Source organism: Oreochromis niloticus, linkage group LG5, assembly GCF_001858045.2.
Source record: "Oreochromis niloticus isolate F11D_XX linkage group LG5, O_niloticus_UMD_NMBU, whole genome shotgun sequence".
NCBI lineage: Eukaryota > Metazoa > Chordata > Actinopteri > Cichliformes > Cichlidae > Oreochromis > Oreochromis niloticus.
Genome location: NC_031970.2, coordinates 5,163,597 through 5,178,347, shown reverse-complemented (window position 1 = coordinate 5,178,347; position 14,751 = coordinate 5,163,597). Strand labels below are relative to the sequence as shown.

At 39.7% G+C, this 14,751-nt stretch overlaps 2 protein-coding genes across 3 annotated transcripts in view; one reads left to right on the top strand and one right to left on the bottom strand.

Moving 5' to 3' along the window:
* Positions 1 to 10,293: 10,293 nt before the first annotated feature.
* On the top strand, positions 10,294 to 11,800 carry LOC106098728 (granzyme B-like). Its single transcript, XM_013275462.3, has 4 exons — positions 10,294 to 10,557; positions 10,928 to 11,057; positions 11,253 to 11,507; positions 11,624 to 11,800. The coding sequence occupies exons 1-4, from the start codon at positions 10,337 to 10,339 to the stop codon at positions 11,798 to 11,800; spliced, it is 783 nt and encodes a 260-aa protein (XP_013130916.1). The 5' UTR covers positions 10,294 to 10,336.
* Positions 11,801 to 12,187: 387 nt separating this feature from the next.
* LOC109194541 (deoxyribonuclease-1) overlaps positions 12,188 to 14,751 on the bottom strand; it is a 35,036-nt gene continuing 32,472 nt past the window's right edge. For both annotated transcript variants that reach the window (XM_019359382.2, XM_025907073.1), the window contains exon 10: positions 12,188 to 12,390. In XM_019359382.2, coding sequence (XP_019214927.1) covers positions 12,203 to 12,390 — 188 coding nt within the window. In that variant the 3' untranslated portion in view covers positions 12,188 to 12,202. The remainder of the gene's footprint in view (positions 12,391 to 14,751) is intronic.

The following is a 14,751-nucleotide window of genomic DNA, read 5'->3' as shown; positions in this document are numbered from 1 at the left end:
AGATTACAAGTTAAAGACATAGTTTTTACAATTTTTTAAAATATTTGGTAACCATGATGAATTTGACTTATACTTTAGATTCGTTTGATTTATTGAAATAATATCTATCAGCAAAGAGAAGTAGATACTAATATCTGCATATAGACTGAGAAAATGCACTAGAGGATGTGGTCATAGACCCCAGCACAGAAAAACATAAAGGTATAGAAACCAAGAAGAGATCAGATGTCTACGATGTGTTGATCTGGTGATAAGACTGACAGATGTTGCTTCCTGTGGTCTACGAAAGATGACTAAATGTAACAGGAAAACGATCTGATTATCAAAAAGTTATCGAAAGTCTGAAATTCAAACCTCAGTAAGTTAACATTTTACATAACTTATTTTGTATAATAATCAGGATAAAATTAATAGCTATTAAGCAAGCAAACTGTTTAAACAAGATTAAAATGCACAGTGGTAATCTGTAACATATGAATTTGTTCCTCTAGCCATTTTTAAATATTTTTTTCATTTCCTCCTAATGCGCTTAGTGGGGAAATAAGTGGGTAAATACTAAATAGCCACATAAAACAAAACATTTTTTTATACAGCATCATATAATATAGCATCAATGCAGGAAAAAGTTTGATTATTATTGTGGAAGATTTGTGGAGCGAGGTTTAAGTAATCATTTTTAAGGCAACCTTTGTTTCATGTAATAGGAAATCAACTTTGAAATTCAATTCAATTCAATTTTATTTATATAGCGCCAAATCACAACAAAAGTCACCTCAAGGCGCTTCATAGATACAGAGAAAAACCCAACAATCATATGACCCCCTATGAGCAAGCACTTTGGCGACAGTGGGAAGGAAAAACTCCCTTTTAACAGGAAGAAACCTCCGGTAGAACCAGGCTCAGGGAGGGGCGGGGCCATCTGCTGCGACCGTTTGGGGTGAGAGAAGGAAGACAGGATAAAAGACATGCTGTGGAAGAGAGACAGAGATTAATAACAGATATGATTCGATGCAGAGAGGTCTATTAACACATAGTGAGTGAGAAAGGTGACTGGAAGGGAAAAACTCAATGCATCATGGGAATCCCCGGCAGCCTACGTCTATTGCAGCATAACTAAAGGAGGATTCAGGGTCACCTGGTCCAGCCCTAACTATATGCTTTAGCAAAAAGGAAAGTTTGAAGCCTAATCTTGAAAGTAGAGATAGTGTCTGTCTCCCGAATCCAAACTGGAAGCTGGTTCCACAGAAGAGGGGCCTGAAAACTGAAGGCTCTGCCTCCCATTCTACTTTTAAATACTCTAGGAACAACAAGTAGGCCTGCAGTGCAAGAGCGAAGTGCTCTAATAGGGTGATATGGTACTACAAGGTCATTAAGATAAGATGGGGCCTGATTATTTAAGACCTTGTATGTGAGGAGCAGGATTTTGAATTCAATTCTGGATTTAACAGGAAGCCAAAGAAGGGAAGCCAAAACAGGATAAATCTGCTCTCTCTTTCTAGTCCCTGTCAGGACTCTTGCTGCAGCATTTTGGATTAACTGAAGGCTTTTCGTGGAGTTTTTAGGACATCCTGATAATATGAATTACAGTAGTCCAGCCTGGAAGTAATAAATGCATGAACTAGTTTTTCAGCATCACTCTGAGACAGGATATTTCTAATTTTAGAGATGTTGCACAAATGGAAGAAAGCAGTCTTACATATTTGTTTAATATGTGCATTGAAGGACATGTCCTGGTCAAGAATGACTCCAAGGTTCCTCACAGTGTTACTGGAGGCCAAGGTAATGCCATCCAGAGTAAGAATCTGCTTAGATACCATATTTCTAAGATTTTCAGGGCCGAGTACAATAACCTCAGTTTGATCTGAATTAAGAAGCAGAAAGTTAGCGGCCATTCAGGTCTTTATGTCTTTAAGACATTCCTGCAGTTTAACTAATTGGTGTGTGTTACCTGGCTTCATGGATAGATAGAGCTGCGTGTCATCTGCATAGCAGTCTAAATGTATGCTATGTCTTCTAATGATGTTGCCTAAGGGAAGCATGTATAATGTAAACAGAATTGGTCCTAGCACTGAGATGAGTCCACTGTCAGAGGCCATAAGAAGATCATTTGTAACCTTCACGAAAGCTGTTTCTGTGCTGTGATGAGCTCTGAAACCTGACTGAAACTCTTCAAATAAGCCATTCCTCTGCAGATGATCTGTTAGCTGTTTGACAACTACTCTTTCAAGGATGTTTGATATGAAAGGAAGGTTGGAGATTGGCCTATAATTAGCTAAGACAGCTGGGTCTAGAGATGCTTTTTAAGTAAAGGTTTAACTACAGCCACCTTGAAGGCCTGTGGTACATAGCTGATTATTAGAGATAGGTTGATCATATTTAAGATCGAAGAATTAATTAATGGCAGGACTTCTTTGAGCAGTTTTGTAGGAATGGGGTCTAAAAGACACGTTGATGGTTTGGAGGAAGTAATTATTGAAGTTAACTCAGAAAGATCAATTGGAGAAAAAGAGTCTAACTTAACATTGATGGTACTAAAAGTAGCTGTAGATAATGTTACATCTGTGGGATGATTATTGGTAATTTTTTCTCTAATGATAAAAATTTTATTTGTGAAGAAGTTCATGAAGTCATTACTAGTTAATGTTAAAGGGATTGTTGGCTCAGTAGAGCTCTGACTTTTTGTCAGCCTGGCTACAGTGCTGAAGAGAAACCTGGGGTTGTTCTTATTTTCTTCAATCAGTGACGAATAGTAAGATGTTCTGGCTTTATGGAGGGCTTTCTTATAAAGCAGCAAACTATTTCTCCAGGCTAAATGATGATCCTCTAAATTTGTGACACGCCATTTCCTCTCCAGCTTACGAGTTATCTGCTTTAGGCTACGTGTTTGAGAATTATACCACGGAGTCAGGTACTTCGGATTTGAGACCTTAGTTTTCACAGGAGCTACAGTATCCAGAGTCGTACGTAGAGAGGAGGTAAAATTATTAACAAGATAATCGACCTCTGTTGGAGTAGTGTTCAGATAGCTGCTCTGCTCTAGGAGCATTGAAGATGATAACAGTGGGTGGATTATATTCTTAAACTTAGTTACAGCGCTTTCAGAAAGACATCTAGTGTGATAAAGTCTACGGACGATAGTGGACGATAGATGATAACAAGTAAGACTGGTTTCTGAGTTTTACAGCTGGGGTGGACAAGGTTAAGCATCAGGCTTTCAAATGAATTAAAAGTCTCTCTTGGTCTTTTGTTAATTAATAGGCTGGTGTGAAAAATTGCTGCCACACCGCCCCCTCGGCCTGTGCTTCGAGATTTCTGGTAGTTAGAATGACTGTTGATTGATTTAAACGTATATAATCATCCTGCTGCAACCAGGTTTCTGTAAGGCAGAGTAAATCGATTTGTTGATCAATTATTAAGTCATGTACTAACAGAGACTTGGAGGAGAGAGACCTAATATTTAATAATCCACATTTCATTGTTTTACTCTTTGGTTCAGATGTGGATACTGTATTGTTCTTTCTTTGTGATTTTTTATGTTTAAGTTGTTTATTGCTGGTTTTTGGTTTGTTTTTTGTCTGTTTGGGAGCTGACACAGTCTCAATGGAGATGGGTTTTTGGGGGGGTAGCAGGAGGAGAGAAGCTGCAGAGAGTTGTGTAAGACTGCAACTCTGCTTCCTGGTCCCAACTGAGAGCTGCTCCATCCAAAGTGGGATGGATGCCGTCTCTCCTAATAAGACCAGGTTTCCTCCAGAAGGTTTGCCAATTATCTATGAAGCCCACATCGTTTCTGGGACACCACTCAGACAGCCAGCAATTTAAGGAGAACATGCAGCTAAACATGTCACTCCTGGTCTGATTGGGGAGGGGACCAGAGAAAACTACAGAGTCCGACATTGTTTTGGCAAAGTTACACACCGATTCAATATTGATTTTAGTGACCTTCGATTGGCGTAACCGGGTGTCATTACTGCCGACATGAATTATGATTTTACTGTATTTATGTTTACCCTGTTGGGATTTAGAGATTCTTTTATTGCTGCCATATACTCTGCCTTATGATAAATGCATTAATAACATGTTCTACAGTATTATTTTATCAGTAATATTGTTTACAGGGTTCATATTGCATTGAATATGTTTGTCATCACATTCATTCTATTCACAGGTTGAGTTCATTCTATACACAATGCATAACTGTGCTTGTTTAGAGTTGATGTTCTATCCAAGAGGGTTTTAAGCTTCACTGGTGAGAGTGTCCAGGTGATACATGTTGAGGGAAGATGAGAACATAGCAGGTTAATTGCATGCATGCTTACAATACACATAAATCTAGTAGCAGGCCTGAGCGAAGGCCCAAGTGTCTTCTGCTTCTTATTTGAGACCTGCGCCAATTCAGTCTACTTAGTGATTGAGGACGAGGGTCCATTATTAGCCCTTAGAGGCCCTGAAGCTTGAAGTTATTACCTTAAAAGGAAGGTGTTATCAAAAAGAGAAGTTATATGTCTGTTCATAGTTATTAGAGATGTACAAGATGTACCCTTGTCTGTAAACAATGACTGGACATAATGTATTTTTGACCTGTATTGACGTGTATGTGGGGGTGTGATCCTCTATGCTATAAAACCAGAACTCAGTGTATTTCTGTCAGAGCAAATAAGCCATATGCTGATGGTTGTTCTCCGTTGTCAATAAACTCATCGTTTGATTGCACTCTTCTGGGCCTCCGTCGTTTGTTGTCTGGTCTACAGTTGACCGATCTCGCTTCAACCCTTAGCCAGCAGTTTTAAATCCCCTAAATGTCGCCTGCTCTGGCCCCTGGAAAACAATTGACTATGGTTGCCGGCAGTGTTGGGTGTAACACGTTACTGTAATTAAATCCCTTTCCACTGAAAAAGTAGAGTAACTGATTACTGTTTATTTTTAGGTATTTTAATTACAGTTACTTACAATGTACTTGCGTTACATTGTAAAATAATTAAACTCGCTGAATATCATTATTTAATTTCAATAATTTATCTTCTAAACGAAGAAGTAAACTGCTGCTTTAACATCGCTGTAGTGCAGCTGCACGTCATTTCGCGCCAGTTTGCTGCATAGTCGTATTCTAAAGTGGAAGATGTCGGACTCGGCTGAAGCGAGTGGCTGTTTTATGAAATGGACATATTCCCGTCTCTTCACTTTTCTGAAACAAGCAGACAAGAACATTACAGTAATATGTAAAAACTATCGGCCACTGTTAATAGCATGAGTAATCTACTGAAGCGCCTGACAGGAGAGCATAGACGAACACTTCTGAGTGATCCTTGTTCATCATCCATGGATGCAACTCCTGCTAAGCAGGCAAAACTTGATTTTACTTCAGCAGCACAGAACGCATCTGAAGGTGAGCTTAAGAAAATAATTGCAGGCTACATTGTGGAAGAGATGCTACCGCTGCGCACTGTAGAGTCTCCGTCTTTAAAAAAAATTATTTATTATTTAAAGAGTTTAATTTCTATAGTTTGTCCACTCAAGGTTTATAGGGATTTTAAAAAGTATTTAGTTAAATTACTTATTGAGTAATTAAGTTACTTTTCTGACACAGTAATTAGATAAGTATTTTAAATACAATATTGATTAGTAATTCATTACTTTTTTAAAGTAACTTACCCAACACTGGTTGCCGGTGTCTCTAGCTTCACATGTCTGTGAACAGAACTCTGTTCGATGGCTGCTTTGTTCTTAACCACTTATACTTGTACATTTCTTTTTGATTTGTAAGATATGCGCTGTATTTGTTAACTTGTACAATAAAAAAAAAAAAAAAAAAAAAAAGTCTGTGAACAGAATCACCAATTACCAGACTTTGACCCCCGGCGGGTGTGTTGGTTAGACCCATGAACAGGTTGGTGGTGTACCCGGGGCTTCTGTTTGAGACTATGCTTCCTCCTCACCGTCACCCAGCCACCCTCTTTCACCAACTGCTTGGGGTCTGCCGGGGAACAGCTAGCGGGGCCTACGCTATCTTCGGCTGCACCAGCTACAGGGGCCTGGCTAGCTACGGCTGAATGAAAGGTGCGAAGCCGAGTCTCCAATTCAGTAATCCTGGCCTCCAGAGCTGCAAATATGTTACATTTGTTACAAGTATCATTACTGCTGAAGGAGGCTGAGGAGTAACTAAACATCTGACACAATGAGCAGGAAAGTGCAGGAGGAACAGGTGAAGTAGCCATGGAGCTAACGAGTTGGCTACAAGCTCAGCTAAGCTAGCAAAACAGTACAGACACAAGCTGTGTCCCAAAACGTCGGCTGCATCCTCCGGAGGCCGCATTTGAAGGCCGATTACGTCACAGCCAGGCGATGAAGGCTGTCCCAATTCGTCGACTCCTTCAAATGCCGCCGACAAATGTGTCCTTCATTTCCCCGAATTTGAAGGATGGGTCAGGTGTCGCTACCCGATCCGTACCGGAAACCCGATCGGTACCCCGCATGCGCGAATGTTACGTCACTTCCTCTCTTTGCCAACATTGCGACATTCAATATATTTGAATGATACGGAAGTAGACACCTTTCGCGCATGCGGGGTACCGATCGGGTTTCCGGCACGGATCGGGTAGTGACATCGGGTATGTCCTTCGTGGCCCACCATATCCCAGAATTCAAAGCACGGCCCAGCCAAATTTCAGCTGCCAACAATGGCGGCCACTACTAAGTTTTCAAATTACTCTTATTAATCTTTCTGGGTCACAAAATAAACTTTTAACATATTTTAAGGCCAGAAAGTAGCTGTGTAAATTACAAATACCTGCTTGGTTTATCAAGACATCGCATATTTGCAAAAGTGTGCCGACGTTTTCGGAGATGTCTGTTACCCACCCGCTCGATAGCAGGCCGGGGGGTTCAATGGTCACTCCAGCCGGCGAGAGCAGTGGACTCCCGGCTTCATCGTTTTCAGATCCCCGCTCTTTCGCTACTCAGGTTAAACATGATATATAAGTCACTCAGATAACTTAAAAATGTAATTGTTTGCCTTTTTTCTGTGTTTTATTTGTTCTGGAGTAAATCGGTTTGGCTGAGATCAAAGTTATTAGATTAAAACTTTATTAATCCATCGGGTGGGTTCCTCCGGGATTTTCACACAGCTGAATAAACGTTAAACAGAAAACTGATTAAACAGAAGTGTGAGACGGTCGAGAATTTTTTCCGCCAGTGTCCTGTTATATTTTAGATAGCAAGGAGCAGACGGCCGAGTTAATTAAACTCCACCGACACAGCGGTGACACAAATCTGAAGGCTAGACCGTCCCAGGAAGTGATACTCTACCGCAGAGAGCGAGAGCGAACACCAAGTGCTAAAGTACCATAGTGTTAAACTCAACCAACTTTGAGGGGAAACAGATTTAGAAAGACAAATGGAAGGAGGTATCCCAGAAAGACATCAAAGCATTCATGACTTGATTTTAAGTGTTGTGTACAAGTCCAGATAGTAATCTACCAGCAGTTCATGGGATGCAGAGCCTGGATGGACAATTCTTAGGACCACCATGTCACCCCTGAAAATTTACATGTTGTTATGGGTGATTTGCTTTGACAACCATGATACAAGATCAGATCATTGTCATTAACACAAAATGGCAGTGATCAGAAAGTTTTGGGAGAAGTGTGTGAGGAATGCCAGCTACTCATCTATATATCAAGTCCCAACGTCACAGTGGATGAGCATCTGTCAGTTTTTTAAGGGACAAACAGTATATGCCAAGCAAGCAGTCTAAATATGGCATAAAATTGTGGGCAACATGTGATGCCAGGACAAGTTATGCCTGGACTATCCCGGTTTATATTGGGAAACCTGCAGATGGTGTTCCTGAAATGAGCCAAGTGAAGTTTGTGGTTCTGTCTGGTCTCAGGGACACAAGATAACATGAGCTGTATCAGAAGAAAGCGTAATTTTGGGATATTCTTCCTCCATATACAAATACAATATCACTGGTCACTTTTAAGTGGTAACAGAACATGTATTATTTTACACAACTGTGTAAAAAAAATTTAAATGGTTTCAAAACAAATGTTATTGGTAACCTTGACCTAAAGTAGTCTGTGATAAATAGTATAGTATGTTTCAACTGATTAATTCTTATAGTCAAAATATACATGTATGTTTCATTAATCTGAGTTTATATGCCTTAAATTCAAGTTCAAAAATTGTCATGTTCTCAAGAACTTCAGTTGATAAAAACATCAAACACAACAAATAGTGAAAAATATCTATTATTATAGTTTTTATGATGAGTCTTAATAGAACGGTCACTTTTGACTTGGAACACAAAACTGTTTAATGTGAAATGAACACAACATGAAGATACCATACTGAAATTGGGTTGAATTTTCTTTTTTACAATGAAAACAAGCTTAAGCACTGGCAACAGGTCTGATGGAGTCATTAATCCAAATTTGAAATCTTTGGTTTAAATCATCCTCAGCATGGACACAGGAAGTCGGGAGAGAGGTAAACAGTGAGTGTCTGCAGTCATCCATAAAAAATGGTGCATTTCAGCCAGTGGTATTTTTATTCATCATCCAGTACCATCTGGAAAGCATTTGGTTTGAAATGTATTCATTCATCAGTTCATCATCATCTGTCAATTTTCCTAAACACACTGCCAGTGAAGTAAAGGCATACCTGGATAGAAAAGCACACAATGGAACACTGTCAGCCATGGATTGGACTCCCCAGAACCTGGACTTTGACTTTATTGAAGCAGTGTGGAATCAACTTGACAGAGAATAGAACAAAAAGGCAGAAACATCCAAAGAAGAGCTTTGAATATCCTTCAAGAATCTTGCAGAACTATTCCTGAAGACCGCGTAAAGAAACAAAAAAGCTTGGCTAAGAGAGTTGAAGATTTAAGGTTCTCATACCAAATATTGATGTTCATGGTTGTTAGAATTGTAAAAACTGTACAATTCTAGCAAACTGTACAGAGTTTGGTGCTTATAATAGAATTGTTGATGACCTGAGAGTTGTAGATGGTGAATTGTTTTCTTTCTTCATAATTTATGGTTATTTTATATTTCTTGCAAATAATAAAATAAACATGTCTGTGATAATAGTAACTCAATCATAAAATTACAATAATGTGAAGGACAATAAGCACAGAATTTAGAGAAGCTAAAAGCTTGCTAATACTTATGATCTTTACAACATGATAGTGTTTTGCCAAAGTACTACTCTCCATGTTTCTCTGGTGTTGTCATGGTCCTGAGCCTGCCGACTCAGTGTTTTGTGTTTGCTTATGCTTTTGTTCATTCCGAGTATGTATTCTGTTGTGATTTGCCATGTGTTAGGTTTCTGTTCTTTGCCTGCTTGCTCCCCCTTCTGTGTTCCCTCTGTCTGTCCTTGGTGTCACTGTGTCCGCTCGTGAGTCTGCCTGTCTAGTTCAGTGTCCTGTCTGGTTCTCTCTGTCTGTGTGTTTCCTGTTTTATTCTGAAAGTTCATGTCTCATGTCAGTGTGTTCAGTTTTACCTCTCCCCTGTCTCGTTAGCCTCATTTCTCCCAGCTGTGTCTCCCTCCTGTTGCCCATTCCCTGATTACGCCCCTGTGTATTTAAGCCCTGTGTGTTCCTGTGCTCTCTGTTGCGTCATCTGTTTAATTCCATGTCAGTCTGCATTATTCTATGTTACCCGGTATTCATTCTGCGTCTCTCTGCCATCTCTCTTTGTGCATTTTGCTCCTCCTCCCGTGAGTGTCTGGTTTAAGTTTTGTTTTTTAGTTTTCCCAGTTTAGGTTTGTTTACTCCCCGCTCTGCTCTTCCTGTTTTTGTCACCTTATCACCGCTGTAAATAAACACTCACTCGCACCCCAGCCTGTACCTGCATTTTGGATCCTTTTTTCAATACTCCACACGACTGCTCCCCAGCCGTGACAGGTGTTGTTAATGCCATATTAATAAAATAAATATCAATATCACTTTACATGTTTCCTCTTTCTCCAAGTTCACAGCTCTCTAAACATGACTCTTGATTAAATAGAAAGGAAAGCAAAAAACAAATGTGAAAATCTTCAAGTATCTATTTAAGCCCTGCAGTTTGATTTTGGTTTTCTAGTTCCAAGCAAAAGCATCTTGTCCACCCATAGTAAAAGAAAGAGAGACTTTGTCAGTAAGACATATTAGTGAGAAATGGGTGCACATATATAACAGATGGTGATCGACAGTAATAGTGACTTATTTGCTGTGGAAAGTTTCAAAACCACACTTCTTACAGGAAGTGGTTGGAAGTCAGATATTAGTCAGTACAAACTGCTTTAAAGGACTGACCCGTCGGTCTCAAGGTAACAGATCGAGCCTTTCACCACCAAGATGTTTGCTCTGCAACACTTTATGGTGATTCATGTGTTGACATTCCTCGGGCAAAATGGTAAGTTGCCATTAGTCCTTGGAAGTAAAATTATAGATGGGAAAATAGCCCCAGACAACGAAATGCTGTATATGGCATCAGTGCAGGATTACAGAGGCAACCATGTTTGTGGAGGATTTCTTGTGTCTGAGGACTTTGTAATGACTGCTGCACACTGTGACCTGTAAGTAATCATCTCTTTGAGGAAATTTCTGATTAGGAAAACAAATGATGGCCTTAAATGTCCTATGCTTCTCTCTCTCTCTCTCTCTCTCTCTCTCTCTCTCTCTCTCTATATATATATATATACACTGTATGTGTGTGTTTGTAAGTATATGTATCTAATGATCACAGTAATATAATAATTTAATAATTCTGATACCATCTGAATTATTGCACCAATTGTGCTAAGAACCCTGAAGTAACTGTTGTAGTGAATAAATAAAATTGAATTTAATAAAAAATAAATTTATCATTTAGTTTTTGTTCATGTTGTTGTGCATGCAACTGCAGAAAATCTCGTTCTAATGACCTCAGAATTATATCTTATTCAGGAATCTTAAACGTGTAGTTCTTGGTAACCACAACCTCACGAAGGCTGAGAAGAAAATGAAGATTGCCAAGAAATACAAACATCCAAATTATAAGAATGTTGGCCATGGATATGACATCATGCTTCTAAAAGTAAGGTCTTTTTTTGTCTTTTTTATTTACTTAAATCACATAAGAATTTTTGAGTGTTCTATTTTGCAAGTTGCTCATTTAAAACAAGGTATTTCTAGTTAAAGTATGAAAAAAGATAAAAGATAAATGTTCTCTATTGCTGTTACATGGTTTTCACTCATTTATAATCTTTACTCTTTAATTCTGTGCCTCTAGCTGTCTACACCTGTCCAACCAAGCAAAAGAATTCAATTCATTCGACTTCCCTTCCGTGAAATGACATTAAAGGAAAATGAGAAATGCCAAGTGGCTGGATGGGGTAAGATAAACACTAATGGTAGTGTTGTTGATGACCTGAGAGTGGTGGATGTGTCGGTCATCAGCCCACAAGTCTGCAGGGAAGAATGGGGTGGTCTTCCTTCCAAAATTATCTGTGCTGGTGGATACAAAACACCAAAAGGATTCTGTCAGGTATTTTTGTCTGTCCTTTCCTTGAAAATTCATTGCTAATTGTACTGTTGTTGAGAAATATATTAGCAGCCTGCATTAAGTATCACATGAACAAAATAAATACTTCCTCCTTACAGGGTGATTCTGGTGGTCCTCTGGTCTGCAAGGGAATGGCTGTCGGTATTGTTTCTTACAACAGGAAGATTGATAAAAACCTGGGACAGTGTGACTATCCGGATCGTCCCAATGTCTATACAGATATCTCAAAACACCTTGATTGGATCAGGATGATTCTCCAGGGGGAAAAAAGTTAAATCTTACACAAAGCTTTGCTTCAAACACACTGTAAGTGTTTACAGGAAGCTGTGCCTCGTTCAGCGTTTGCTCTCATAGAAGAATAAAGAAAATGTTTGAAAAGTATTGTCTCTGTGCATGAATAATATTTTATTATGACTTCAAAAACATGTCTATAAAACATTGATATCAGTTTGCCATGGAAAATGAATTCATGCAATATTTGTAAACAAATTTTTCATTGCTACAGTACATTCATCCTGATTTGTTGAGTACTATAAATACTAGAGATTGACAGAAGGTGTTTTGGTATCACAGTGAACCACCTGATGTGGTCTAATAAATCAAACAAACAGAAGCTTTAACATTTTAATACTATCAGCTCTAACTACAGTAACTCTACTTTAAAATTAATAGTAAGATTACGAACATTGAACATCCTGACGTCTTCTCTTGGTTGGCGTGTTGGATGCCTGCCCTCGCTTCCTTTTTGTTCCAACTTTCTTCTTCTTCTGTTGTCTGTCTGGCTCGTCTTTTTTCTTCTTCTGTGCTCCCGCTGGATTGGCCGCCATCTTTGATAACCCTGCTGGTTTGGTCTTCTTCTGTTTCCCTGTTGTTTAATATTAGAAGGAGGAAATGTAACATCTGCTCTCAGAAGCACCCATACAGAATACAACACTTCAGAACATGTTTGCTATAAATTTGTTACTGTTAGTGTCTGTGAAGGTTCTCAGTCATCCAGGTCATCGTAGTCTGAGGAGCATGGAAAGAAAAGCGTCTGGACTTCTGTAAGTTGCTTGAAGACGTTTCACCTCTCATCCGAGAAGATTCTTCAGTTCAAAAGATAAATGGTGGAGAGTCATAGATTTAAACCCAGTGAGAGTATCTCCCCAAAGAGGGAGAAAAAGACCCCCTGATGATCCTCTACCTAATCACATGAGCCAAAGTGTGAAAACGGGTGTGGGTCACAATCAGCCAGGGTTTCGGGTGAGCTTTATATGTGACTTTATAAACGCCCAATTAGGATAACCACATGTTTTAAGTGCTTCCTTTACATGTGTGTGTTCCTTCTTTTTCCCTTCAAGCTTAGAGGGAACATGTTCTGTAGGTGTCACGGTTCTGGGTCGGTTCGATCCAGCATTTTGAGTTTATTATGTTTTGGTTTATCTCTTGAATGATCGTTGTGTTACCTTTGTGATTTGTTGGTTATTATTAGAGTTCCATGTTTCTGTTTATGTGTGTTTCAGGATTTGTGTCTCATGTTTAGCATTTAGGTTCCATGTGTTATATTCAGTCTGTCTCTCAGTGTCAAGTCTGCGTCTTTGTGTAGTGAGGTCTTGTTTCCTGTTTTATTGTGAAGGTCTGCGTCTCTTGTGAATGTGTTCAGTTTTACCTCTTGTCTCATCTCTTTAATTGCTCCCAGCTGTGTCCACCACCTGTGTGTAATCTCCCTGTGTTTCTCTGTGTGTATTTAAGTCGTGTCTTCTGTTATTGTAGTTGCTGGTCCGTCTGTGTATCTACCATGTTCCTTTCGTGTGTTCTTCCTGCTGTCACCGTCATATACCATCTTCCGTCTTCCTTCATGGTCAGGTTCGTGTTCTTGTTCAGGCTCAGTAGTTTAGTTGTCCCAGTATAGTTTAGTTCTCCGTTTACTGTTTGTCCATCTATATTTTTGTGTTTAATAAACCACCCTCACACCTTTACAAGTGCCTGCGTTTGGATCCTACTTTATTTCTTCCACACGGCTCATCTCACTCGCCATGACAGTAGGATCCTAATTACTCCTTTGTGTTCCAGAGGGTGATGGGAGTCAAAGAGGAGGTACTGGTCCGTGTGTGTGGGCTTCCGGTAAACTTCAATGTTGAGGTTGCCATTCTCTTCAATGTGCACAGTGCAGTCCAGGAAAGGCAAACAGTTATCCTTTGTGTCTTCCCTAATGAACTTGATGTTTTTATCCACAGCGTTAATGTGCGCAGTGAAGGATTCCACTTCTTGTGTCTTGATTTTGACCCAGGTGTCATCTACATATCTGTACCAGTGGCTGGGTACTCTTTCTTTGAAAGAGCCAAGAGCCTTTCTTTCCACTTCTTCCATGTAAAGGTTGGCTACAATAGGTGACACGAGGGAGCCCATGGCACAGCCATGTTTTTGTCTGTAGAAGGCCTTGTTGTACATACTTGAAATATGTAGTGGCGAGGCAGAGGTCTAATAGTGTGCAAATCTGATTGGGTGTGAAGTTGGTCCTGTCTTCCAAGGAGCTGTTTTCTTGTAGTCGTTTTCTGACAGTCTCCACTGCCTCCGTGGTGGGTTTGCAAGTGAAGAGAGAGACTATGATGGGTCTGTCTAGCACAGGCCCACCACTGGAACGTGACAATTTAACTACACAGCAAAAGCATTGAACACCAAGTAGGCAAAGTTCTTTGTGTTACTCATGCATGAGGGAGAGGACTGGACGAGCACCGTTCCTTCACCTGACCTCAGTTGCTCTCGTCTGCTCCCTCGTAACACTGCTCTTTTATTGAGGTTATATGAATATGCACAGGCTCATTAACATAGGTACACATGTGAACAAAGAGTACTGTGTGTGTGTGTGCGTGTGTGTGGTCAAGATGTGACCCCATAAACTACTTCCTTAATACTGCTGGTCTGGAAGTCCAGCAGTCCATCTAAACAAAAGGCACTTAGACTAAAACGGATATAGATGTGTTTGCTATACCATATACCATTTGCTATACCAAGAGAAGATACGACCTCTTCTCATGACCCTAGGATGTGAGTGTGTATACCAGAACACTCTGGAATGCACACAAAGTCTTTGCAGACTACTAAGGATCAGACCCCTATCAATATGACATCGATTATAAACTCTAAGCATATATGAGTAAATATTTCTAAGTATAAATGACAATCAACACTATAAACCTGACAGACTACATCAAAGGACACCATGGTTTCATCTGGATCCAGGGTA